We start from the raw sequence: 20,142 nt of genomic DNA, 5'->3' as shown, positions 1-20,142 counted from the left end.
ATGTATACGACACAACAAATGTATGCTCTTTTCCCTGATTGCACCATCTCCATATTTAAATACGGTGGTGGGGAAAATGGGACTAGGAAGATTGATGGAGCCAAATACAGGATAATCCAGGAAGAAAACCTGTTAGGGCTGGAAAAACTTACGACTGGAGTGATAATCCACCTCTTGGCAGAACAAAGACCCTAAACATAGAGCCGGAGCCACAAGGGGACGCCTGAGAGCTAATCTTATTCATACTGATCTATCATTTCCATTTAATTCACAATTAATACTATACTGTCATATAAAATCACGCATTTGAAAGAATATATATATATATACAGGGGTTGGACAATGAAACTGAAACACCTGGTTTTAGACCACAATAATTTATTAGTATGGTGTAGGGCCTCCTTTTGCGGCCAATACAGCGTCAATTCGTCTTGGGAATGACATATACAAGTCCTGCACTGTGGTCAGAGGGATTTTAAGCCATTCTTCTTGCAGGATAGTGGCCAGGTCACTACGTGATACTGGTGAAGGAAAACGATTCCTGACTCGCTCCTCCAAAACACCCCAAAGTGGCTCAATAATATTTAGATCTGGTGACTGTGCAGGCCATGGGAGATGTTCAACTTCACTTTCATGTTCATCAAACCAATCTTTCACCAGTCTTGCTGTGTGTATTGGTGCATTGTCATCCTGATACACGGCACCACCTTCAGGATACAATGTTTGAACCATTGGATGCACATGGTCCTCAAAAATGGTTCGGTAGTCCTTGGCAGTGACGCGCCCATCTAGCACAAGTATTGGACCAAGGGAATACCATGATATGGCAGCCCAAACCATCACTGATCCACCCCCATGCTTCACTCTGGGCATGCAACAGTCTGGGTGGTACGCTTCTTTGGGGCTTCTCCACACCGTAACTCTCCCAGATGTGGGGAAAACAGTAAAGGTGGACTCATCAGAGAACAATACATGTTTCACAATGTCCACAGCCCAAGATTTGTGCTCCTTGCACCATTGAAACCGACGTTTGGCATTGGCATGAGTGGCCAAAGGTTTGGCTATAGCAGCCCGGCCGTGTATATTGACCCTGTGGAGCTCCTGATGGACAGTTCTGGTGGAAACAGGAGAGTTGAGGTGCACATTTAATTCTGCTGTGATTTGGGCAGCCGTGGTTTTATGTTTTTTGGATACAATCCGGGTTATTACCCGAACATCCCTTTCAGACAGCTTCCTCTTGCGTCCACAGTTAATCCTGTTGGATTTGGTTTGTCCTTCTTGGTGGTATGCTGACATTACCCTGGATACTGTGGCTCTTGATACATCACAAAGACTTGCTGTCTTGGTCACAGATGCGCCAGCAAGACGTGCACCAACAATTTGTCCTCTTTTGAATTCTGGTATGTCACCCATAATGTTTTGTGCATTTCAATATTTTGAGCAAAACTGTGCTCTTACCCTGCTAATTGAACCTTCACACTCTGCTCTTACTGTTGCAATGTGCAATCATTGAAGACTGGCTACCAGGCTGGTCCAGTTTAGCCATGAAACCTCCCACACTAAAATGACAGGTGTTTCAGTTTCATTGTCCAACCCCTGTATATATATATATATATATATATATATATATATATATATTACTGGTCAAAAGGTTTAGAACCCCTTTCTTATTTGATGGTTTTCTTTATGTTTATGACCATTTTCATTGTATGTAGATTCTCACTGAAGGCATCAAAACTGTGAATGAACATGTGGAATTATGTAGCAAACAAAAAATTGTAAAATAACTTTAATGCTGTTTTACATTTTAGATTCCTTAAAGAAGCCTCCCTTTGCTGTGATGACTGAAATATTAACCTCTGGGAAGTTCTTTCAAGACTGTTTTGGAAAACCATTTCAGGTGACCACCTCATGAAGCTCTCGAGAGAAGACCAAGAAATCAAAGCAGTAATCAGAGCAAAGGGTGGCTAATTTGAAGAATCTAAAATATTAAAATGTTTAGAGGTATTTCACACATTTTGTTTACTACATAAGTCCATGTGTGTTCAGTTTTATTGCCTTTGATGAGAATTTTCAATGTAGTCATGAAAATAAAGAGACCTATATTAAGTGAGAAAGTGTATCTAATCATTATATATGTATGTACATATACATATGTGCATGTATAAATATATATATCAAGAGATGTGAATACTTTTTCAAGGCGCTGTAAAAAAAAAAGAGTCTTAGTTAAATAAACTGGCAGGACATTTATATATTCTGTTTCCGGTTCTGTTCAAATACAGTTTGTGCTGTCTGCTCCGATTATTCATTAAAAATAGTAAAACAAAAACGAAAGACAGGAGGGGGAGACTGACGCCTTCGTGTTTAGTCATTCAGAGCGTCACTGTAGCCTGGGAATAAAGCCTCTGAAAAGCGGAGGAGGAAGACGGCGGCTCCGACGGCTGTTACCAGAAGCAGCCCGCGGAGGCAACCAGCGGAAAGCCCGCAGCTTCATGATGGAGCAGCGGCGTGTTTAACAGAAGCATTTCCGCGTCTCTTTCTACGACCTCCAGCTGTTTAGGATGTCTTTCATCGTTGTGTTGACGCTGCTTACCGTGTGCTCCCTGCAGGTGGACTGTTGCCCAGACTGCCAGGTGAGTTAAACATTTATTTTAATTTGATCTGGATTTTAAACACCACTGGGTCAATTTCTTTAAACTTTATACTTAAACTTTGTGAAATGATCCCCATTTTCTGAACGTGTGTCGTTTCTCTTTTACTTATTTTTAGGAGGTTAACCAAACTGGTGAGTTATTTTAGTTTTTGTATAATTTTTCTCACACTAAATGTTCTGCAGCATCAGTTCAGCGACTTTTTGTGCATGCTTTGGTTAAACATTGATTTTTGTTTTATAATACCAAATATTACATTGATTAAAAGCGAATGAGTAGAAATGTATATGTATATATTTATATATGTTTTTAATCAATAAACTAATGTAAACATCAGATCACAGGCAAAGAGAAACGAAAAATTAACACCTTTCCCAAATCCTTAAACAGCCATCCTATACTATGACTGTAGGGGGCGCTGTGTCCTGTTTTTCACCACCAAACCATTACAGGTGAACAATAACATAGGGTAAAATAAATGTGACTAAGCTTTCGAGGTATTTAGATGAGGATTTAAAAAAAAAAAAAGTTAGATTTTTTTTATTTCGTTTGTGAGGCCGACACTGAAGACGCTCAACCCTACAATTTGGGCGGTGACGTCGCGCGTGGAAAATGTGCTTCTATTTCTCCTGGACCTGGGAATGACGTCACATCCCTGTTTGGCGCGTTCTAGGTGCAAAATAGAAAACAATATGGATTGTCTGTTTGTTTTGTTGCAAACTAAAAGTTGGTTGTATACTTCTTTCTTTTTCATGCACATTTTAACACACTAGAAGAAAAGATGAAAAAATATATATATTTTACATTACTGTGTGTGCCACTCAGTTTATGAGATCCAGACTATCAGAAGTGGAAAAGAATAGCTCATACCGGCAACCTTTGCTACCTTCTACAAATGCAGCAGCTATATTTCAACCTCGGGCTCCAACTTTTCAAGTCGGGATTCCAGCTTCAGGGGCGCTCTTGTTGTATTTATGAGAAAATCCAACTTCTGATTACAAAGAGGACGTAATTTATTTTGCTAGCACAAAATGAGTTACATGGTGGTGTCAAAATATAAGAAAAAGGGATTATTTTTTATTATTTTCAATTAGAAAATAAAATAATTAAATGTTCTTCTTATTCAATATTGACCACAAAGGAGAAAAAATATTTATTTTTCAATTGCATATTTAACATTCTAAAATGGAAAAAAAAAAACACATGATTTTGTACTTTGTTGCTGGTTTCTGATAGGAAAATTCAATTTCAAAAACATGTGCAGACCCTTGATGTTGGCCCCATGTTGCACTAATGCTCATCTCTGTGTGGACAGGAGTTGCTGAGGGACGGTGTCCTTTAAACCTGATCTCCACAGCACTAAAAGAGAAGGAGAAAGGATATTCTGAAAGGATAACTCTCCAGGTTTGGATGAAAAATAAGGGTACGTTCTATAACCTAATCTTTCATTTCTCTGACTGTGCTGCTACACATTTATCTGTAATCATTTCATCATCTTTCAAGTTCTCATGGTGGTTTATTTGCTAAGAGGTTTCTCAAACTGCTGTCTTCCAGACTTTCATCAGTCACCGCAGATTGAAATATACAGAGAACATAAAGAGGTTTTCTTGCCTATCCGGAAATGCAAAAGAAAGGTTCTCTTTGCTTCTAAACATTGTTTACATTGTCATAACGATGTCAGAGCTTGACATGTGTATATTACTGTTTACAATGGTACCATCTTTTATTGTACCCTAGAGTGAGTGTGAAAACATCAGGTGTTGCAAGCATCCAAAAAAACATTACCTGGTAATTACCTTAAAGTTTTTATAAGCTAATATCTATTGGAGATAGTTTTGTGTACATTTAAAAGTACACTTTGGTACTTTTCTTGTTTTTTTTTTTCCGGTGGAAGCTGGAGTATGACTTCAAGGCTGAAGCTAGAAAGAATGTTTCTGTGTCGTACATCTCAAAATCGACAAACTGCAGTGTTTATTACCTTGTACCAGGTGAGTTATTTTGATTTTCGTATATCATATCTTTTCATGCTCTTGTCTCCCTTCTTTCATCTGGTTTCTACCTCTCTGAGAGCAGCCTCTATGTTAAAGATGCAGGGGAAGCATTATGGGGGATGTTCCCATTGCAAATGGGAAAACAATGTCAGAGTTGCAAGATTTGCAAAAGTTTTTATAACCAGTACCACACAAACTTTAATGTTTATAAGGCTAGAATGATTCTGACTGGGCTCTCTTGTTGGTGCTGGTTCTGTATCTGTCTCAGTCCCCATCAAGGGGAGCTTTGAAAAGTGTGCTACTTCATATTGAGTAGCCTTAGTGACAAATGGATTCAAATCCTGCGATTTACTATTCAAAGTTAGTACTCGTCGTCTCGTCGTCTTCCGCTTTATCCGGGACCAGGTTGCGGGGGCAGCAGACTCAGCTGAGACGCCCACACGTCCCTCTCCCCAGACACCTCCTCCAGCTCCTCCAGGGGGAGCCCAAGGCGTTCCCAGGCCAGCCGAGAGACATAGTCCCTCCAGCGTGTCCTGGGCCGTCCCCTGGGCCTCCTCCCGGTGGGACGTGCCTGGAACTCCTCCCGAGGAAGGCGTCCAGGAGGCATCCGGTATACAGGTCCTTCTCAAAATATTAGCATATTGTGATAAAGTTCATTATTTTTCATAATGTCATGATGAAAATTTAACATTCATATATTTTAGATTCATTGCACACTAACTGAAATATTTCAGGTCTTTTATTGTCTTAATACGGATGATTTTGGCATACAGCTCATGAAAACCCAAAATTCCTATCTCACAAAATTAGCATATCATTAAAAGGGTCTCTAAACGAGCTATGAACCTAATCATCTGAATCAACGAGTTAACTCTAAACACCTGCAAAAGATTCCTGAGGCCTTTAAAACTCCCAGCCTGGTTCATCACTCAAAACCCCAATCATGGGTAAGACTGCCAACCTGACTGCTGTCCAGAAGGTCACTATTGACACCCTCAAGCAAGAGGGTAAGACACAGAAAGAAATTTCTGAACGAATAGGCTGTTCCCAGAGTGCTGTATCAAGGCACCTCAGTGGGAAGTCTGTGGGAAGGAAAAAGTGTGGCAGAAAACGCTGCACAACGAGAAGAGGTGACCGGACCCTGAGGAAGATTGTGGAGAAGGGCCGATTCCAGACCTTGGGGGACCTGCGGAAGCAGTGGACTGAGTCTGGAGTAGAAACATCCAGAGCCACCGTGCACAGGCGTGTGCAGGAAATGGGCTACAGGTGCCGCATTCCCCAGGTCAAGCCACTTTTGAACCAGAAACAGCGGCAGAAGTGCCTGACTTGGGCTACAGAGAAGCAGCACTGGACTGTTGCTCAGTGGTCCAAAGTACTTTTTTCGGATGAAAGCAAATTCTTTATGTCATTCGGAAATCAAGGTGCCAGAGTCTGGAGGAAGACTGGGGAGAAGGAAATGCCAAAATGCCAGAAGTCCAGTGTCAAGTACCCACAGTCAGTGATGGTCTGGGGTGTCGTGTCAGCTGCTGGTGTTGGTCCACTGTGTTTTATCAAGGGCAGGGTCAATGCAGCTAGCTATCAGGAGATTTTGGAGCACTTCATGCTTCCATCTGCTGAAAAGCTTTATGGAGATGAAGATTTCATTTTTCAGCACGACCTGGCACCTGCTCACAGTGCCAAAACCACTGGTAAATGGTTTACTGACCATGGTATCACTGTGCTCAATTGGCCTGCCAACTCTCCTGACCTGAACCCCATAGAGAATCTGTGGGATATTGTGAAGAGAACGTTGAGAGACTCAAGACCCAACACTCTGGATGAGCTAAAGGCCGCTATCGAAGCATCCTGGGCCTCCATAAGACCTCAGCAGTGCCACAGGCTGATTGCCTCCATGCCACGCTGCATTGAAGCAGTCATTTCTGCAAAAGGATTCCCGACCAAGTATTGAGTGCATAACTGTACATGATTATTTGAAGGTTGACGTTTTTTGTATTAAAAACACTTTTCTTTTATTGGTCGGATGAAATATGCTAATTTTGTGAGATAGGAACTTTGGGTTTTCATGAGCTGTATGCCAAAATCATCCGTATTAAGACAATAAAAGACCTGAAATATTTCAGTTAGTGTGCAATGAATCTAAAATATATGAATGTTAAATTTTCATCATGACATTATGGAAAATAATGAACTTTATCACAATATGCTAATATTTTGAGAAGGACCTGTAGATGCCCGAGCCACCTCAACTGGCTCCTCTCGATGTGGAGGAGCAGCGGCTCTACTCCGAGCCCCTCCCGGATGGCCGAGCTCCTCACCCTATCTCTAAGGGAGTGCCCGGCCACCCTACGGAGGAAGCTCATTTCAGCCGCTTGTATCCGGGATCTCGTTCTTTCGGTCATGACCCAAAGTTCATGGCCATAGGTGAGGGTAGGAACGTAGACCGACCGGTAAATCAAGAGCTGCGTTTTCGGCTCAGCTCTCTCTTCACCACAACGGACTGGCATAGCGCCCCCATTACTGTGGCAGCCGCACCGATCCGTCTGTCGATCTCTCGCTCCATTCTTCCGTCACTCGTGAACAAGACCCCGAGATACTTAAACTCTTCCACTTGAGGCAGGAACTCCCCTCCAACCTGAAGAGGACAAGCCACCCTTTTCCGGTCGAGAACCATGGCCTCGGACTTGGAGGAGCTGATTTTCATCCCTGCCGCTTCACACTCGGCTGCGAACTGCCCCAGTGCATGCTGTAGGTCTTGGTTAGAGGGGGCCAGCAGGACCACGTCATCTGCAAAAAAAAGAGACGAAATCCTCTGCTCCCCAAACCAGACCCCCTCCGGCCCTTGGCTGCGCCTAGAAATCCTGTCCATAAAAGTTATGAACAGGACCGGTGACAAAGGGCAGCCCCGCCGGAGTCCAAAATGCACTGGGAACAGGTCTGACTTAGTGCCGGCAATGCGAACCAAACTCCTGCTCCGCTTGTACAGAGACCGGATGGCCCCTAGTAAAGGGCCCCCGAATCCATACTCCTGGAGCACCCCCCACAGGGCATAACGAGGGACACAGTCGAATGCTTTCTCCAGGTACACAAAACACATGTGGACTGGTTGGGCAAACTCCCATGAACCCTCGAGTACCCTGTAGAGGGTATAGAGCTGGTCCAGTGTCCCACGGCTGGGACGAAAACCACACTGCTCCTCCTGAAGCCGGGGTTCAACTATCGGCCAGACTCTCTGACGTAGGCCTTACCAGGGAGGCTTAGGAGTGTGATCCCCCTGTAGTTGGAACACACCCTCCGGTCACCCTTCTTATGAAGGGGGACCACCACCCCAGTCTGCCAGTCCAGAGGCACTGTCCTCGTCCTCCACGCAATGTTGAAGAGGCGTGTCAACCATGACAGCCCCACAACATCCAAAGACTTGAGGTACTCAGGGCGGATCTCATCCAACCCCGAAGCCCTGCCACCGCGGAGCTTTTTAACCACCTCGGTGACTTCAGCCTGGGTGATGAAAGAGTCCAACTCCGAGTCCCCAGCCTCTGTTTCCACCAGGGAATGCGTGATGGCAGGATTGAGGAAATCCTCGAAGTACTCCTTCCACCGCCCGATAATGTCCCCAGTCGAGGTCAGCAGCTCCCCACCCCCACTGTAAACAGTATTGGCGAAGCACTGCTTCCCCCTCCTGAGGCGCCAGACAGTTTGCCAGAATCGCTTCGGGGCCAACCGGTAGTCCTTCTCCATGGCCTCACCAAACTCCTCCCAGGTCCGAGTTTTTGCCTCTGCCAACGCCCGGGCCGCGGCACGCTTGGCCCCACGGTACCCGTCAGCCGCCTCAGGAGTCCCACAAGCCAACCACAGCCGATAGGACTCTTTCTTCAGCTTGAGCCTTACTGCCGGTGTCCACCAGCGGGTTCGGGGATTGCCGCCGCAACAGGCACCGCAGACCTTACGAGCGCAGCTACGGGCGGCAGCATCGACAATAGATGCGGAGAACATGGTCCATTTGGACTCTGTGTCTCCAACATCCCCCGGGATCAGGTCAAAGCTCTCCCGGAGGTGACCCCTGGCCAAGGGGTCCGCCAGACGTTTCCAGCAGACCCTCACTATGCGCTTGGGCCTGCCAAGTCTGTCCAGCTTTCCCCTCCCCCAGCGGATCCAACTCACCACCAGGTGGTGATCAGTGGACAGCTCAGCCCCTCTCTTCACCCGAGTGTCCAAAGCCTGCGGCCGAAGGTCTGATGATACGACAACAAAGTCGATCATTGACCTTCTGCCTAGGGTGTCTTGGTGCCAAGTGCACTGATGGACACCCTTATGTTTGAACATGCTGTTCATTATGGACAATCCGTGACTAGCACAGAAGTCCAATAACAAAACACCACTCGGATTCAGATCGGGGAGGCCATTCCTCCCGATCGCGCCTCTCCAGGTTACACTGTCGTTTCCCACGTGGGCGTTGAAGTCCCCCAGCAGAATAATGGAGTCCCCGGGAGGGGCACTATCCAGCACCCCCGACAGGGACGCCAAGGAGGCCGGGTACTCCGAAGGGGCAGGGATGCCACTGGGGTAAACCCCAACACGAGACGGCTGAGCTGGGGGGCGACAAGCAAACCCACCCCAGCCCGCCGCCTCTCCCCGTGGGCCACTACAGAGTAGAAGAGAGTCCAGCCCCTCTCGAGGAGATGGGTTCCAGAGCCCACGCTGTGTGTGGAGGCGAGCCCGACTATGTCTAGTCACTATCTCTCGACCTCACGCACCAGCTCAGGCTCCTTCCCCCCCAGCAAGGTGACATTCCATGTCCCTAGAGCCAGCCTAAGCATCCGGGGATCGGGCTGCCGAGGTCTCAACCTTCGTCTGCCGCCCAATCCTCTTTGCACCGGTCCCTCATGGTCTTGCATCTCTCGTTCGGGCTCGGCCCGGCCGGGTCCCGCGAGGAGCAACCCAGCCACCAGGCGTTCTCCGACGAGTCCCGACCCCAGGCCTGGCTCCAGGTTGGGACCCCGGCTCCGCCGTACCGGGCGACGTCACGTGCCTCGATTTCGTAGTTGTCATGAGGGGTTCTTGAACCGCTCTTTGTCTGACCCGTCACCTAGATCCTGTTTGCCATGGGAGACCCTACCAGGGGCATTTAAGTCCCAGACAACATAGCCTCTAGGATCATTCGAGCACTCAAACCCCTCCACCACGTTAAGGTGGCGGTTCAAGGAGGGGAGTTTTTATAACCAGTACCACACAAACTTTAATGTTTATAAGGCTAGAATGATTCTGACTGGGCTCTCTTGTTGGTGTTGGTTCTGTATCTGTCTCAGTCCACCAAGGGGAGCTTTGAAAAGTGTGCTACTTCATATCGAGTAGCCTTAGTGACAAATGGATTCAAATCCTGCGATTTACTATTCAAAGTTAGTGACGTTTCCAAATGAGATATTCTGCTGGATTGAGCAGCAGCCCATTCAAGATCCGCTGTGACGTTCAGTTTAACACTTTGAAGGTTTAAATTGACCATACATTAATTATCCATCTTTTTAAAGGCTTACTGAGATTTAAACTAGCAGAGTAAGATCATTCACCTTAAGAAATACTTTGCTATGATTGATATTTCTGAGGTAGCATAGTACATAGCGTCTACTACATAGTGTAAATGACTTAATCAGAAACAAATGAAAATAAAGTGAATTATTGTATTAGTCACTTACAGTTAGGGTAATTTATTTAGGTTTTTCTTCACTTTCAGCTGCTTTCTCTGCATTTTGGCTCACATCCTGCAGCTGTATTTTTTCTTGTCTGACTTAGATCCTCGACCAGACTACACCCTGTCTGTGAATAAGTCATCCAAAACCATTTCAGTCAAAGTGGATTCTGGAGACCTGGTGTATGTCAGATGGTGTTATGAAAAGAAATCTGGTCACTGCAGTGGGGGACATCCACAAACAACTGTGAGCATTCGAGGCCCGTTCATGTGACTTGAAAATAACACTTATGTTTGTTATTTATTTCTTCTTTACACTTGTGTATTCTTTTTTCAGCATCGCTCAGCTGTTCTCAGCATTCCCCACCTGCTGCCCTGTGTGTGTGTAGAGGTGAGCACCATTCAGATTTTGAAAAAGGGTATTTTATGATGATGTGTTGGTGATGTTTATGTGGTTTTCATGTTTTCTATATATTCATTGTCTTTACTGGCAGATGTATTACACCTACGCTGATGCCTCAAGACATAAAAAGTGCCCATTTCGAAATGAAAGCCTTTTTGGTGAGTGTGGCTGATGAATCATCTTATTTTCTATAAGGGGAAACCTCTTAACTTGTCACAACTCAAACCCAATGTAATCATTTTGGGGAATTTAGAATATGCTAGGGGGTGAGTTTCTTCAAATTTGAGCTTAAAAACAGCCTTTTTGAGACTTTATTTCTGTGAGCATTTTACAAGTGAGCACAGTTTCCAGCAATGATTCTGCTTAGAAGGATGTTGTTACATGAAGAGTTTTGCGTTACAGGAAACTGCTGTGAACTCAACCTAGAATTATGAAAAAAAAGTTACCTCTGGCCTATTTTTGTTCTTTGTCTGAAATCAGAAGGCAACCATTTTTGCAGAGTTCTTGACAAAAATGATATTGCTGTGTATATAAGAATTATATTAACATTGTTGACACTTTTTTATAGCTTCTATAATTCTCTCTGATATGCTCGATGTCAACTCCTAGTCTATATCCTGATGCACGGCGACCCATTCTTGTCTTATTACTGCAGCTTTTGGCTTCTGTTTATCTGCCTGCTTTTTGAGGATTGACCACAGGTTTTCAGTTGGGTTAGGATCTGGAGAGTTTTATTTCCACAGGGCCAGAATTTGGTTGCCCTGATGGTTAACACCATCATACAGGAAAATACACTGATTATTACTAAATTGTGCCTGTTGCTGGTTGGAAGGAGTTGCCTTTGGAGGATGTTTTAATGCCACACTTTATTCATGAAGTATAAAACAAGGTTGCCCCCCTGTTTTTTTCCCTGAACAAATGATTTTCCAGATGCTCCAAATCATCAGAAGTAGGATTTATCAGAGAAAAAAAAAACGTTGCTACTGTCCTCTACTGTCCACTTACACCGATATGCTGTCAGTACTGAGCAAGCTCTGCACTGGTGGCAACATGATTCTATCATGATTCAATCCTGGAACCTGCTGGAAGCTCTTGGACACCCTAAAGCCTTCTAATCTTTTATATTGAAGTTCTTGATGATCCAGAAAACTGTTTTTTTAGCTGCAATATTTTAACCAATAAAGAGAAACATAGACCTAAGCAGAACAATAGACTAAACCAAAACATAAGAAATCTAGAATAACCAAGAGGTAAATGAAACAGAGGAACTGGAAGGAACAGAAGAATAACAAGAACCTAAGGCCTAAGCAAAAGGAAACCATAAAGAAACCCTGACTACAAGTAAACAAACAAACACTGAAAGAACAAACTGAGAATGAAGCAGAGGACTAGAATAAAAGTAAACCATAACTCAAGCTGACCTAACAGGAAGAAGAACTGGAACACTAGAAACTAAACATAAAGAACTAAGTTAGACAGAACAGAATAAAAACACAGAAAGGGAATAACGACGAGGAGGAAAACAACAAAACACCAGGAGGCGGTAGCGGGAGCAAAACAGACTAATCAACATAATAGAAACATCTAGACAAAATAAACCATCACAGAAACCATAAGACAAGGTCCAAAATGTCACTCCGTGAAAATTAAACTGTAAATATATATAGTTAAACTATTTAAGCTAATAAAACCGTTAGAATTAGATTCAAAAGTGAAAAAACTAAAGTTGCAATATTTGCAAAACATTTTTGTCTCTGCTAAGAAAACAAAACATTAAATATGCATTATTCTAGAACTTTTTCAGGATTTTAGGCTGGATCATGGTCAAAGCAAAGCAGGTTTTTTTCTTTTTTCTTGCCTTTTTCTTATTAACTTGCAACAACCTAGCACAGTTCCAAAAGTGGTAAGAAGCAATAAATAACAACATCTAAAAAGAGGGACAATTTTTTAATGACATATTTAAATTGTTCAGCAGAAACAACACACTCTATAACCCAGGTTATTCATAGCATGGTGCATCTGATAAAGGTTTTTGATTAAAACTCTCAAAATAGTAGAAGCCACAGCAGTTTCAGAGTCTCTGCATGCAGAAATAAAGCCTCAAACAGTCAATAGAAAAGGCCTCTTCTAGTTTCGTTTGGAAGCACTTGGATGGTTAGGTGCATCTGTATAAAGGCTCATTAATGCATTGAGTAAGAGGTGTATACTGGTAATTTGTGGAATTAAATGTCGCAGTCTGTTTGGTTTGAGATGGTTACACGCATGTTAACAGGTGAGGATGTAAAGAACGCTGTGAGATGGAGAGGGAGGATGGGCCACAGTGCTGTTAGACAGCTGTTAGTTTAGAGCCAATCTGCAGGAGACAACGACATCTCTGTGTTTTCCAGCTGGTGTTAATCTTTTGGGTAATAGTAAGGAAATTATTATTACAGATAGAACATTTTAGCATGTTGACCTGCAAGTAAGAGATTTCTGTGATTTTAGTCTCTTTTATCATTTGCCTTTATTTCAGACAAAACAATCAATCAAAATAGAAAACACAGACAGACATGTAAACCCCAATCTTCAAGCAGATAAAACTATGAGAAAACATAACAATACTCGTGCCAATAGAAGCTTGACGTATACCTTGTGTCATCATGCGTTATAACAGTCCAAACTCTTACTATTCAGATTTTGGACTCATTTAAACAGCACATGAATATATACATATAGTTCCTCAGTAAGGCATCAACTTCTCTGTGAAGGTCACTGGAGATCCTCATCCTAGCTCTCAAACGTCCACTTAACTGTTCACCAACAGGACTGCTGATTAGTCCACACTCCAGAACATCAGTTTTCTGCTTTTTTTGGCCAAATTTTCATCAAGAAAATTTAGAGAAAAATTGTGAGTTTGTGTTTTGGTGGACATTTGTATTTATATCGGTACCCTTCCTTTGGATTTTAATTAGCTTAACATCAAGGCTGTGTGATGGTTACCTGGATACTGTGGGTTTTTCTCAGGGTAATACAGGTATAGGCAGGACAAAGGTTGTTGTATCCCATCCATGTCCAGCCACGTCTGAGTTCATCCCCACCCCCTCTGCATTACAGGCTGGGTGGCGGTATCTCTAAATCTAACTGCTAGCGGTGCTTGTAGCCAAAACCGTTACCAAGAAGTGGTCCTTCTCCATTAGCTGCCTGTCCTGGATCTGTAGCCAAACTCTTAGCTAAAACTGGAAGCAGTAAAGAAAAAAGTGGAAACCACTTCCATCAGTTGGTCAGTACAACTATTGATTACCATGGAGACTGGGGAAACAGGCTGGTGGTGAGACATTGTAAACTAGAAATATCTGACAGGCTTCAACACAAATACCAGAAATATATTTTTCTAAATGAATGAATGAATTTTAACTGCCTTTATCTGTTTATTTGAAAAAAAAAAAAAAAAAATCACCAGACATCAGAGATATTCTGCAGACCTCTGAAGTGCAAGTGTTTGGGTCCCACTTGTTGTGGAGATCAGAGTGTCCTGCCTGCACAAAGAACATCTCTGCTGCCCTCTGCTGGAAGATGAACAATCACGCCTGCATACCTGTTCCCAACTCGACTCTGGAGAAGGAAAATAAAGAACCCCTGGTAAAATCGGCTCATTTGAGAATAATTTAATTGTAATTAATAAATGATTTGTTTTCTTTAACAAGCTATTTTTGTTTTAAACAGAAATTCAAAACATCCACAATAGACAAACACCCACAGCTATGTGTGCAGGTAAGACTTAAAACAAAAATATGTCCCCTTTGCTTTTTTAAAATTTTATTTTGTAATACTAAAATTTCTTTTCATTTTTGCAGTTTTTCATTCAAGACAGCCACAATATCTCTTGCCTCTTCCAGGCAGGTAAGTCAGAGCTAGAGTTTATACATGAGCAGCAAACGATGCATCAAAGTTTATCCAAATGTTTTCACTCTCTTCTCTTGACCTTTACAGATGAACCTTCTTGGGAGACATATGTCACACCAGACAGACAGAGCATGTCGGTGCATATTACCTCAACTTTGCCTGCAAAGTTCTCAGCTCAACTCTGTGTCCTTACTGAGTCAGGATGTGTGCCCAGGGGGCAAATACACTCTGAAACAATGGTTAGTTTAGATGTTTGGTATTGAAATAAATGCAAATATGCAAAATTGCTTTGATTTAATAAAGACATTTTGTTTTATGGGTCAAAATCAAGAGGAAAATGAAACACTTTTTGGTTTAAAATTTGTTTTGTTGTTTGGGAAATTTGTTTTCCCAAACAGCAGTGAAAATGTCCGAATAAGACCTGAATTACTTCAGTTTGTAGGTACATAGAGAAGTAAAGTAATTATAAGTGCATGGATTGAAATATCTGAGGTCAACCATCTTGTTAGATTTGATAAGAAATTATGAATGATGACAGAGTTAGCAATGCATGGCTGAGATGGTTTTGACTGGCGATGAAGCACAAAACATCCTGTGCTTCAACATGTTCCCAATGAGCCTCTACATAGTTTTTTTTTTTTATCATGTTGCCTTACTTTGTTCTGTAGCAGACAGACTGATTATAAACAGCTTTACTTGTTCTCATCATGAGAGATGTGACACCTCATCTCTCACGATGAGATGTCACATCACATTTAGAAAATCATTCAGATAACAGTTTTTATGCTTTGAGCATGGATATGCAGAGGGTTAGCATTGAGGGAGAGGATGTTGGGCATAGAGGGAGTTAGAAGCAGATGATTTGCTGTGGGAGTAGCTAGAAGAACAAGCAAGAGACAGGCTGTGTTAAACATAAACTCACCTAGCCATTTTATTAGGTACATCTTGCTAACACCAATTTGGACCCCTTTTGACTTTTGATGACCCTCATTTTACAATTCTTAGCTGGCAAGAATGACACCCAGTGTGGTTTTCTGCTAATGTAGCCCATTTGCTTCAGGATTCAACTATATAGTGTGTTCAGAGAAGGCATTCAGTATACCTTGGCTGTATCAAGTAGTTTTTTGAGCTACTATTCATCAAATCATCATGGAATACCGGCCTGGGGTCTTTCTGCATGCAGTCTATATGTTCTCCCTGTGGATGTATGGGTTCGCTCTGGGTACTTTGGCTTCCTCCCACAGTCCAAAAAATTTGGTCCAACCAATTTTATGGTTGTTTGATTCAACATTTGTTTTAACAAGAAATTAAATAAAATTAAATAAAATTAAAATTAATGTGGTCAGTGAGTGTATATACTGAAATAAATCATAACATTAGGAGATAAAAAAGCAATATTGAGGTAAGGCGCTGGATTTTTCAGGAGAGTACTGGTTTGATGAAGCCTTTAATCAAAACTCAATGGTTGAGAAGAAAGGGCTGTTTTGTATATGCAAAACAGAAATTGCAAAGGACTACTTAGTACAATAATTGGTGGGTTAACGTATTTTAAAGTGCTATGCATCAATTTTCAGCATATCAACAATAAAATCTAAAACTTCACAGAAGATAGTGAGGACTTTGTATGAAAAAGAAAGAAAAAAAAAGGAAAATGTGGGTTACTTGTAATATAATCATGGCAGTATTCCACAGTCAATTTGCAATTTGATGTTTGCCAGACTATAAAGTATTTAAAGTCATTTAAAACCTTTTTTATAAAAACAGAATCCTGCAAACTTAAAAAAGGGGCAATTTACAAGAGTCTGGTTATTGTTATTTCTTTAAATCTTCATTTAGACTGGCAATAATTGTGTCGGGAGTGAAATGTATGTCTACACTAAACGTTTTTAAATTTTTAATGAATAAGAAATTAAGTACTTATAATTTCAGGTTGCTAAATGTTGTGACCTCTCTCTCCTATTACAGGCTACCAATCAGAGGATGAATGTGCCCATTCTGGACATTACAGAGAGGCCATGTGTGCAGGTAAAGAAAATACTTCAAGAATTAATTTCTGGTTATGCATGTTGTATTTTCTTCATGTGGTTTTTGACTTGTTTGTTGTGCAGGTGTGGCAGTCGGATCCGGCTCTTATTGGGAGAAGAATCCTATGCCCAGACTGTAAGGCATCACACCCACACATGCCTGTTTGCATGTCTGGGGATCATGCATGAAAGCCAATAAGATTCAAAGTAAAAGCTAAATTTGCTGTTTGTTTTTCTAGACACACACAACAGGTGGGGCGTATATGCCGTTGGAGTTTTCATAATTGTAGTCACTGGGATGTTACTTGGAGTTTTTATCCAACGTGCCACAAAAAGTGGAATGGCAGGTTAGTTTGGTTGTCACGATTCATTCATGTTGCACAATGATTGTGTCCACATATCTTATTGATATGAACACATGTTCTGTGTTTTCCTTACATCCAGGATGGCTGACTATTAAGAGGCCACTGCTGCTGGTCTGTTCGTCGGATCAGTCGACCCACATCTCCGCCGTGTGCACCTTAGGCTCGATACTGCAGGAGAAACTTGGTGCATCAGTGCACACTGCTCTTTGGGCCCAAACCTCGCAGACCCAGGCCGGGAATGGGGCTAGCGTAGCAGATCTAGGTCCGCTCCCTTGGCTCTATGGGCAGTGGGAAGCTATCCGTAAGGCAGAGGGGAAAATACTGATTGTCTGGAGTCCTGAAGCTAAAAGGACTTGTCAGAGATGGATAGTCGAGAGGGTGAATATGGATAATAGTTGGAGACCTGACAAAATAAGAGCATCAATGCATGATTATTTAAAACTTAATGGATGGAGGCTGGGTAAAAATAAAAAAGAGAAATGTCGAGAAAACGAAAGTTTTGAAGATGAAAACTCACAAAAGGAGCCTTCTACAGTAATAGAGCCTGTGTTTGTGGCTGCTCTGGCCTCTTTAGAAGGGGCTCTGCAAGAAGGCAAAGGCAAAGATGTTGCTATTGTCTACTTCCAGGGCCTCTGCCACAACAGAGACATCCCGCAGGCCTACAGAGGGGTCCCTCGCTACTGTGTACCACAAGAATTCAGCGGACTCATACAGGAGCTGGCAGAGGTGAGAGGAGGGACTAAAAGCGGCGAGTTCAGATGGCACTGCTGGCCCAGACTCCTGACTAAAGTTCTGTCTGTATGGTTGGCTCGCCAGCTGACCAAGAGGCTACAAACAGTTCTACCTCAGACACGAGCACAGTGTGTCTCGTCATCTGCAAAAACACCATCAGATCAGACACATAGCAGACGGACACTGTCTCTCGCTAGCATGCCCAGCAACAGACAGGAGCAGGAGTTTCTGAACATGTCGCCATGGGGAGAGGGGGAGCATTGATCTCAAGTTTCACATACTAGACACTTGTCCTGTGGGAAGCATGATATTTAAGACTTTGGGAGGTGGCATGTCACTGTTGAGCACCTCAGGGGTGACTTGCTGGAACTATTCATTGGTTGCTCCCGCTTGTTTTGCATATTAAGTAGAGCTAAAGACTCCTGTCCACTGGATTTTAACACTCAAAAACAGAAGCTGCTTTATGCTAATGTCTCGTGACAGAGGCTGTAGCGAACACCTGCCTTATCTCTGCAAATATGCTAACCACTATGAAAATTGGCTTGCAAATTATTACTTCACTTTCTTCGTGTGCTCGCTTGCTTGTTGTGAAAGTGTAGGGGACAAACTGCTGTTTGCAGTGGCGCACACATTTGCATAGGGTTTTCTAATCACACGCACAGAACCAAAGCAGTCAAGATTTCCGTTGTTAGAGCACAGCATGTCGAAAGATGAAGATGGCTGACATATTTGCAAGTTAACTGGACGCACGCTTTGAATGTTTTCATGTTATGACCCTGCAAGGTCTGCAAACAATGTTTGCTTTTAGCTATTCTTATTATGATGCAGACATACTACCTCCTACATTCAAATTCAAGGCAATGCAGCACATTTACTAAACTTTATTTAGATAATTTTACTCCAGCAATCATTTGAAAAGAGGCAAAATCCCGTATGTGTCTTATTTCAACATAAGCTGTGACCTCAAAAATCTCAGAGCATTAGAGCAAGAAAAGCAAGACAAAGGGACTTTCCCATGCATTCCCAACTTTTACTCCTGAGTCAACGGTCAACTTTATGCAAAGCAACTTTAAACTGTAAACTTACACCTCACCAGGATTACCTCACAAATGTAATTGCCACCTTAGGAAATGTTTGTGCAGCTCTTTTATGTGTTTTCTTGCTACTTCAGTAAAGAGTATTTAGTGTTACCTTAGCATTGTTGGCATTATAAAACTGTGAATGCAGAATAATAAAATGCTTTTGATGGAAAAGAAAGTGTCCTTAGTAAAAAGTTCTTACTGTGTTGGGCCCTGTGTTACCACAAACGGTAACCACAAACGTTAATGGTTTTCTTGGGATTTCATGTAGTTTACCAGCACAGAAGTGCAATAATAGCTTTCTTCTTCTCACTCTTCCACAAAGGCCAGATTTGTGGAGCCCATGACTAATAGTCATCCTGTCTACAGATTCTACCACCTGGGATGTGGATCTCTTCAGCTCTTCTAGAGTTACGATGGGGCTCCAGGCTGCTTCTGTGATTAAAGCTCTACTACCCAGTCTGTTAGTTTAGGTTTAGCCCATGTCTTAGTACGTTCGTAATTGTTTACTCTTTATATTTTCAAAAGATAGTTTGAACAGTTCTTTGTGACAGTTCTAAAGCTTGGGATACTTCTTGCTGTCCCTTTTGGTGTGTTCATTGGCTGTTTGTTCACTTATGTTCCCTAACAAACCTCTGAGATCTTCCCAAATGGCACAAAGGTGGACTGTATTTACTACTCCAACCCTCTGATGGAGTTTACATGGGGGTATTGGAATAAAAGTGGTTCCATATAAATGCTTGGCTCACTCAATTATGTGCTACTTCATTGTGATCAATCACATAAAATCCAAATAAATCACTCTGTAGTTTGGGGTTATAACAGAACAAAATGCAAAAAGTTTAGGGAGAGTGAATACTTTTGCAAGGCATAGTATGCACAGGATTTCTTTTTCAGTCTTCTACCTTTCTCACTGATGTTACTCAGAAACATTTTAACTGCATCATCACAAATGAAGTCCATAGTCATAAAATGTAAACAAAAGCCTATTTAAGACCCATACTGTGATGTCGTTTTGTTTTTAAGTATATTGTGAAGCTGCGATCCCAGTTCCAGGTGGGTTAGTTTACGCACTTGTGAATAAAAAATTATTTAATATGGAGCTGGGCCTGAGGTTCCAGGTTGCAGCATAAAAACTCATCAAACTGCATTTAAAGATCCAGCATAATTTTGCATTTGTATTTATGGTTGATCCAAACATTGTGGGTATGGGGTAAGAACGCTGTCAAAAACAATGTGTATGTAAAGACGGAAATGTGTGCATATTAGTCAATAGTTGTGCATAATAAAATCCAAAAGAGGTATTGTATATTTTCTCTATAAGAATACAAA

At 42.3% G+C, this 20,142-nt stretch overlaps 1 protein-coding gene across 1 annotated transcript; it reads left to right on the top strand.

The window, feature by feature from the left end:
- Nucleotides 1-2,242: 2,242 nt before the first annotated feature.
- LOC124858727 (interleukin-17 receptor C) lies at nt 2,243-18,984 on the top strand. The gene is made up of 17 exons (XM_047350936.1): nt 2,243-2,636; nt 2,773-2,788; nt 3,970-4,077; nt 4,209-4,288; nt 4,392-4,442; nt 4,549-4,642; nt 10,430-10,572; nt 10,663-10,716; nt 10,820-10,886; nt 14,168-14,346; nt 14,431-14,478; nt 14,562-14,607; nt 14,698-14,849; nt 16,576-16,635; nt 16,719-16,770; nt 16,874-16,981; nt 17,079-18,984. The coding sequence occupies exons 1-17, from the start codon at nt 2,565-2,567 to the stop codon at nt 17,993-17,995; spliced, it is 2,247 nt and encodes a 748-aa protein (XP_047206892.1). The 5' UTR covers nt 2,243-2,564; the 3' UTR covers nt 17,996-18,984.
- Nucleotides 18,985-20,142: the final 1,158 nt, after the last annotated feature.

This window comes from Girardinichthys multiradiatus, chromosome 1 (assembly GCF_021462225.1).
Source record: "Girardinichthys multiradiatus isolate DD_20200921_A chromosome 1, DD_fGirMul_XY1, whole genome shotgun sequence".
Taxonomy (NCBI): Eukaryota; Metazoa; Chordata; class Actinopteri; order Cyprinodontiformes; family Goodeidae; genus Girardinichthys; species Girardinichthys multiradiatus.
This window is presented reverse-complemented; position numbering and strand designations above follow the sequence as displayed.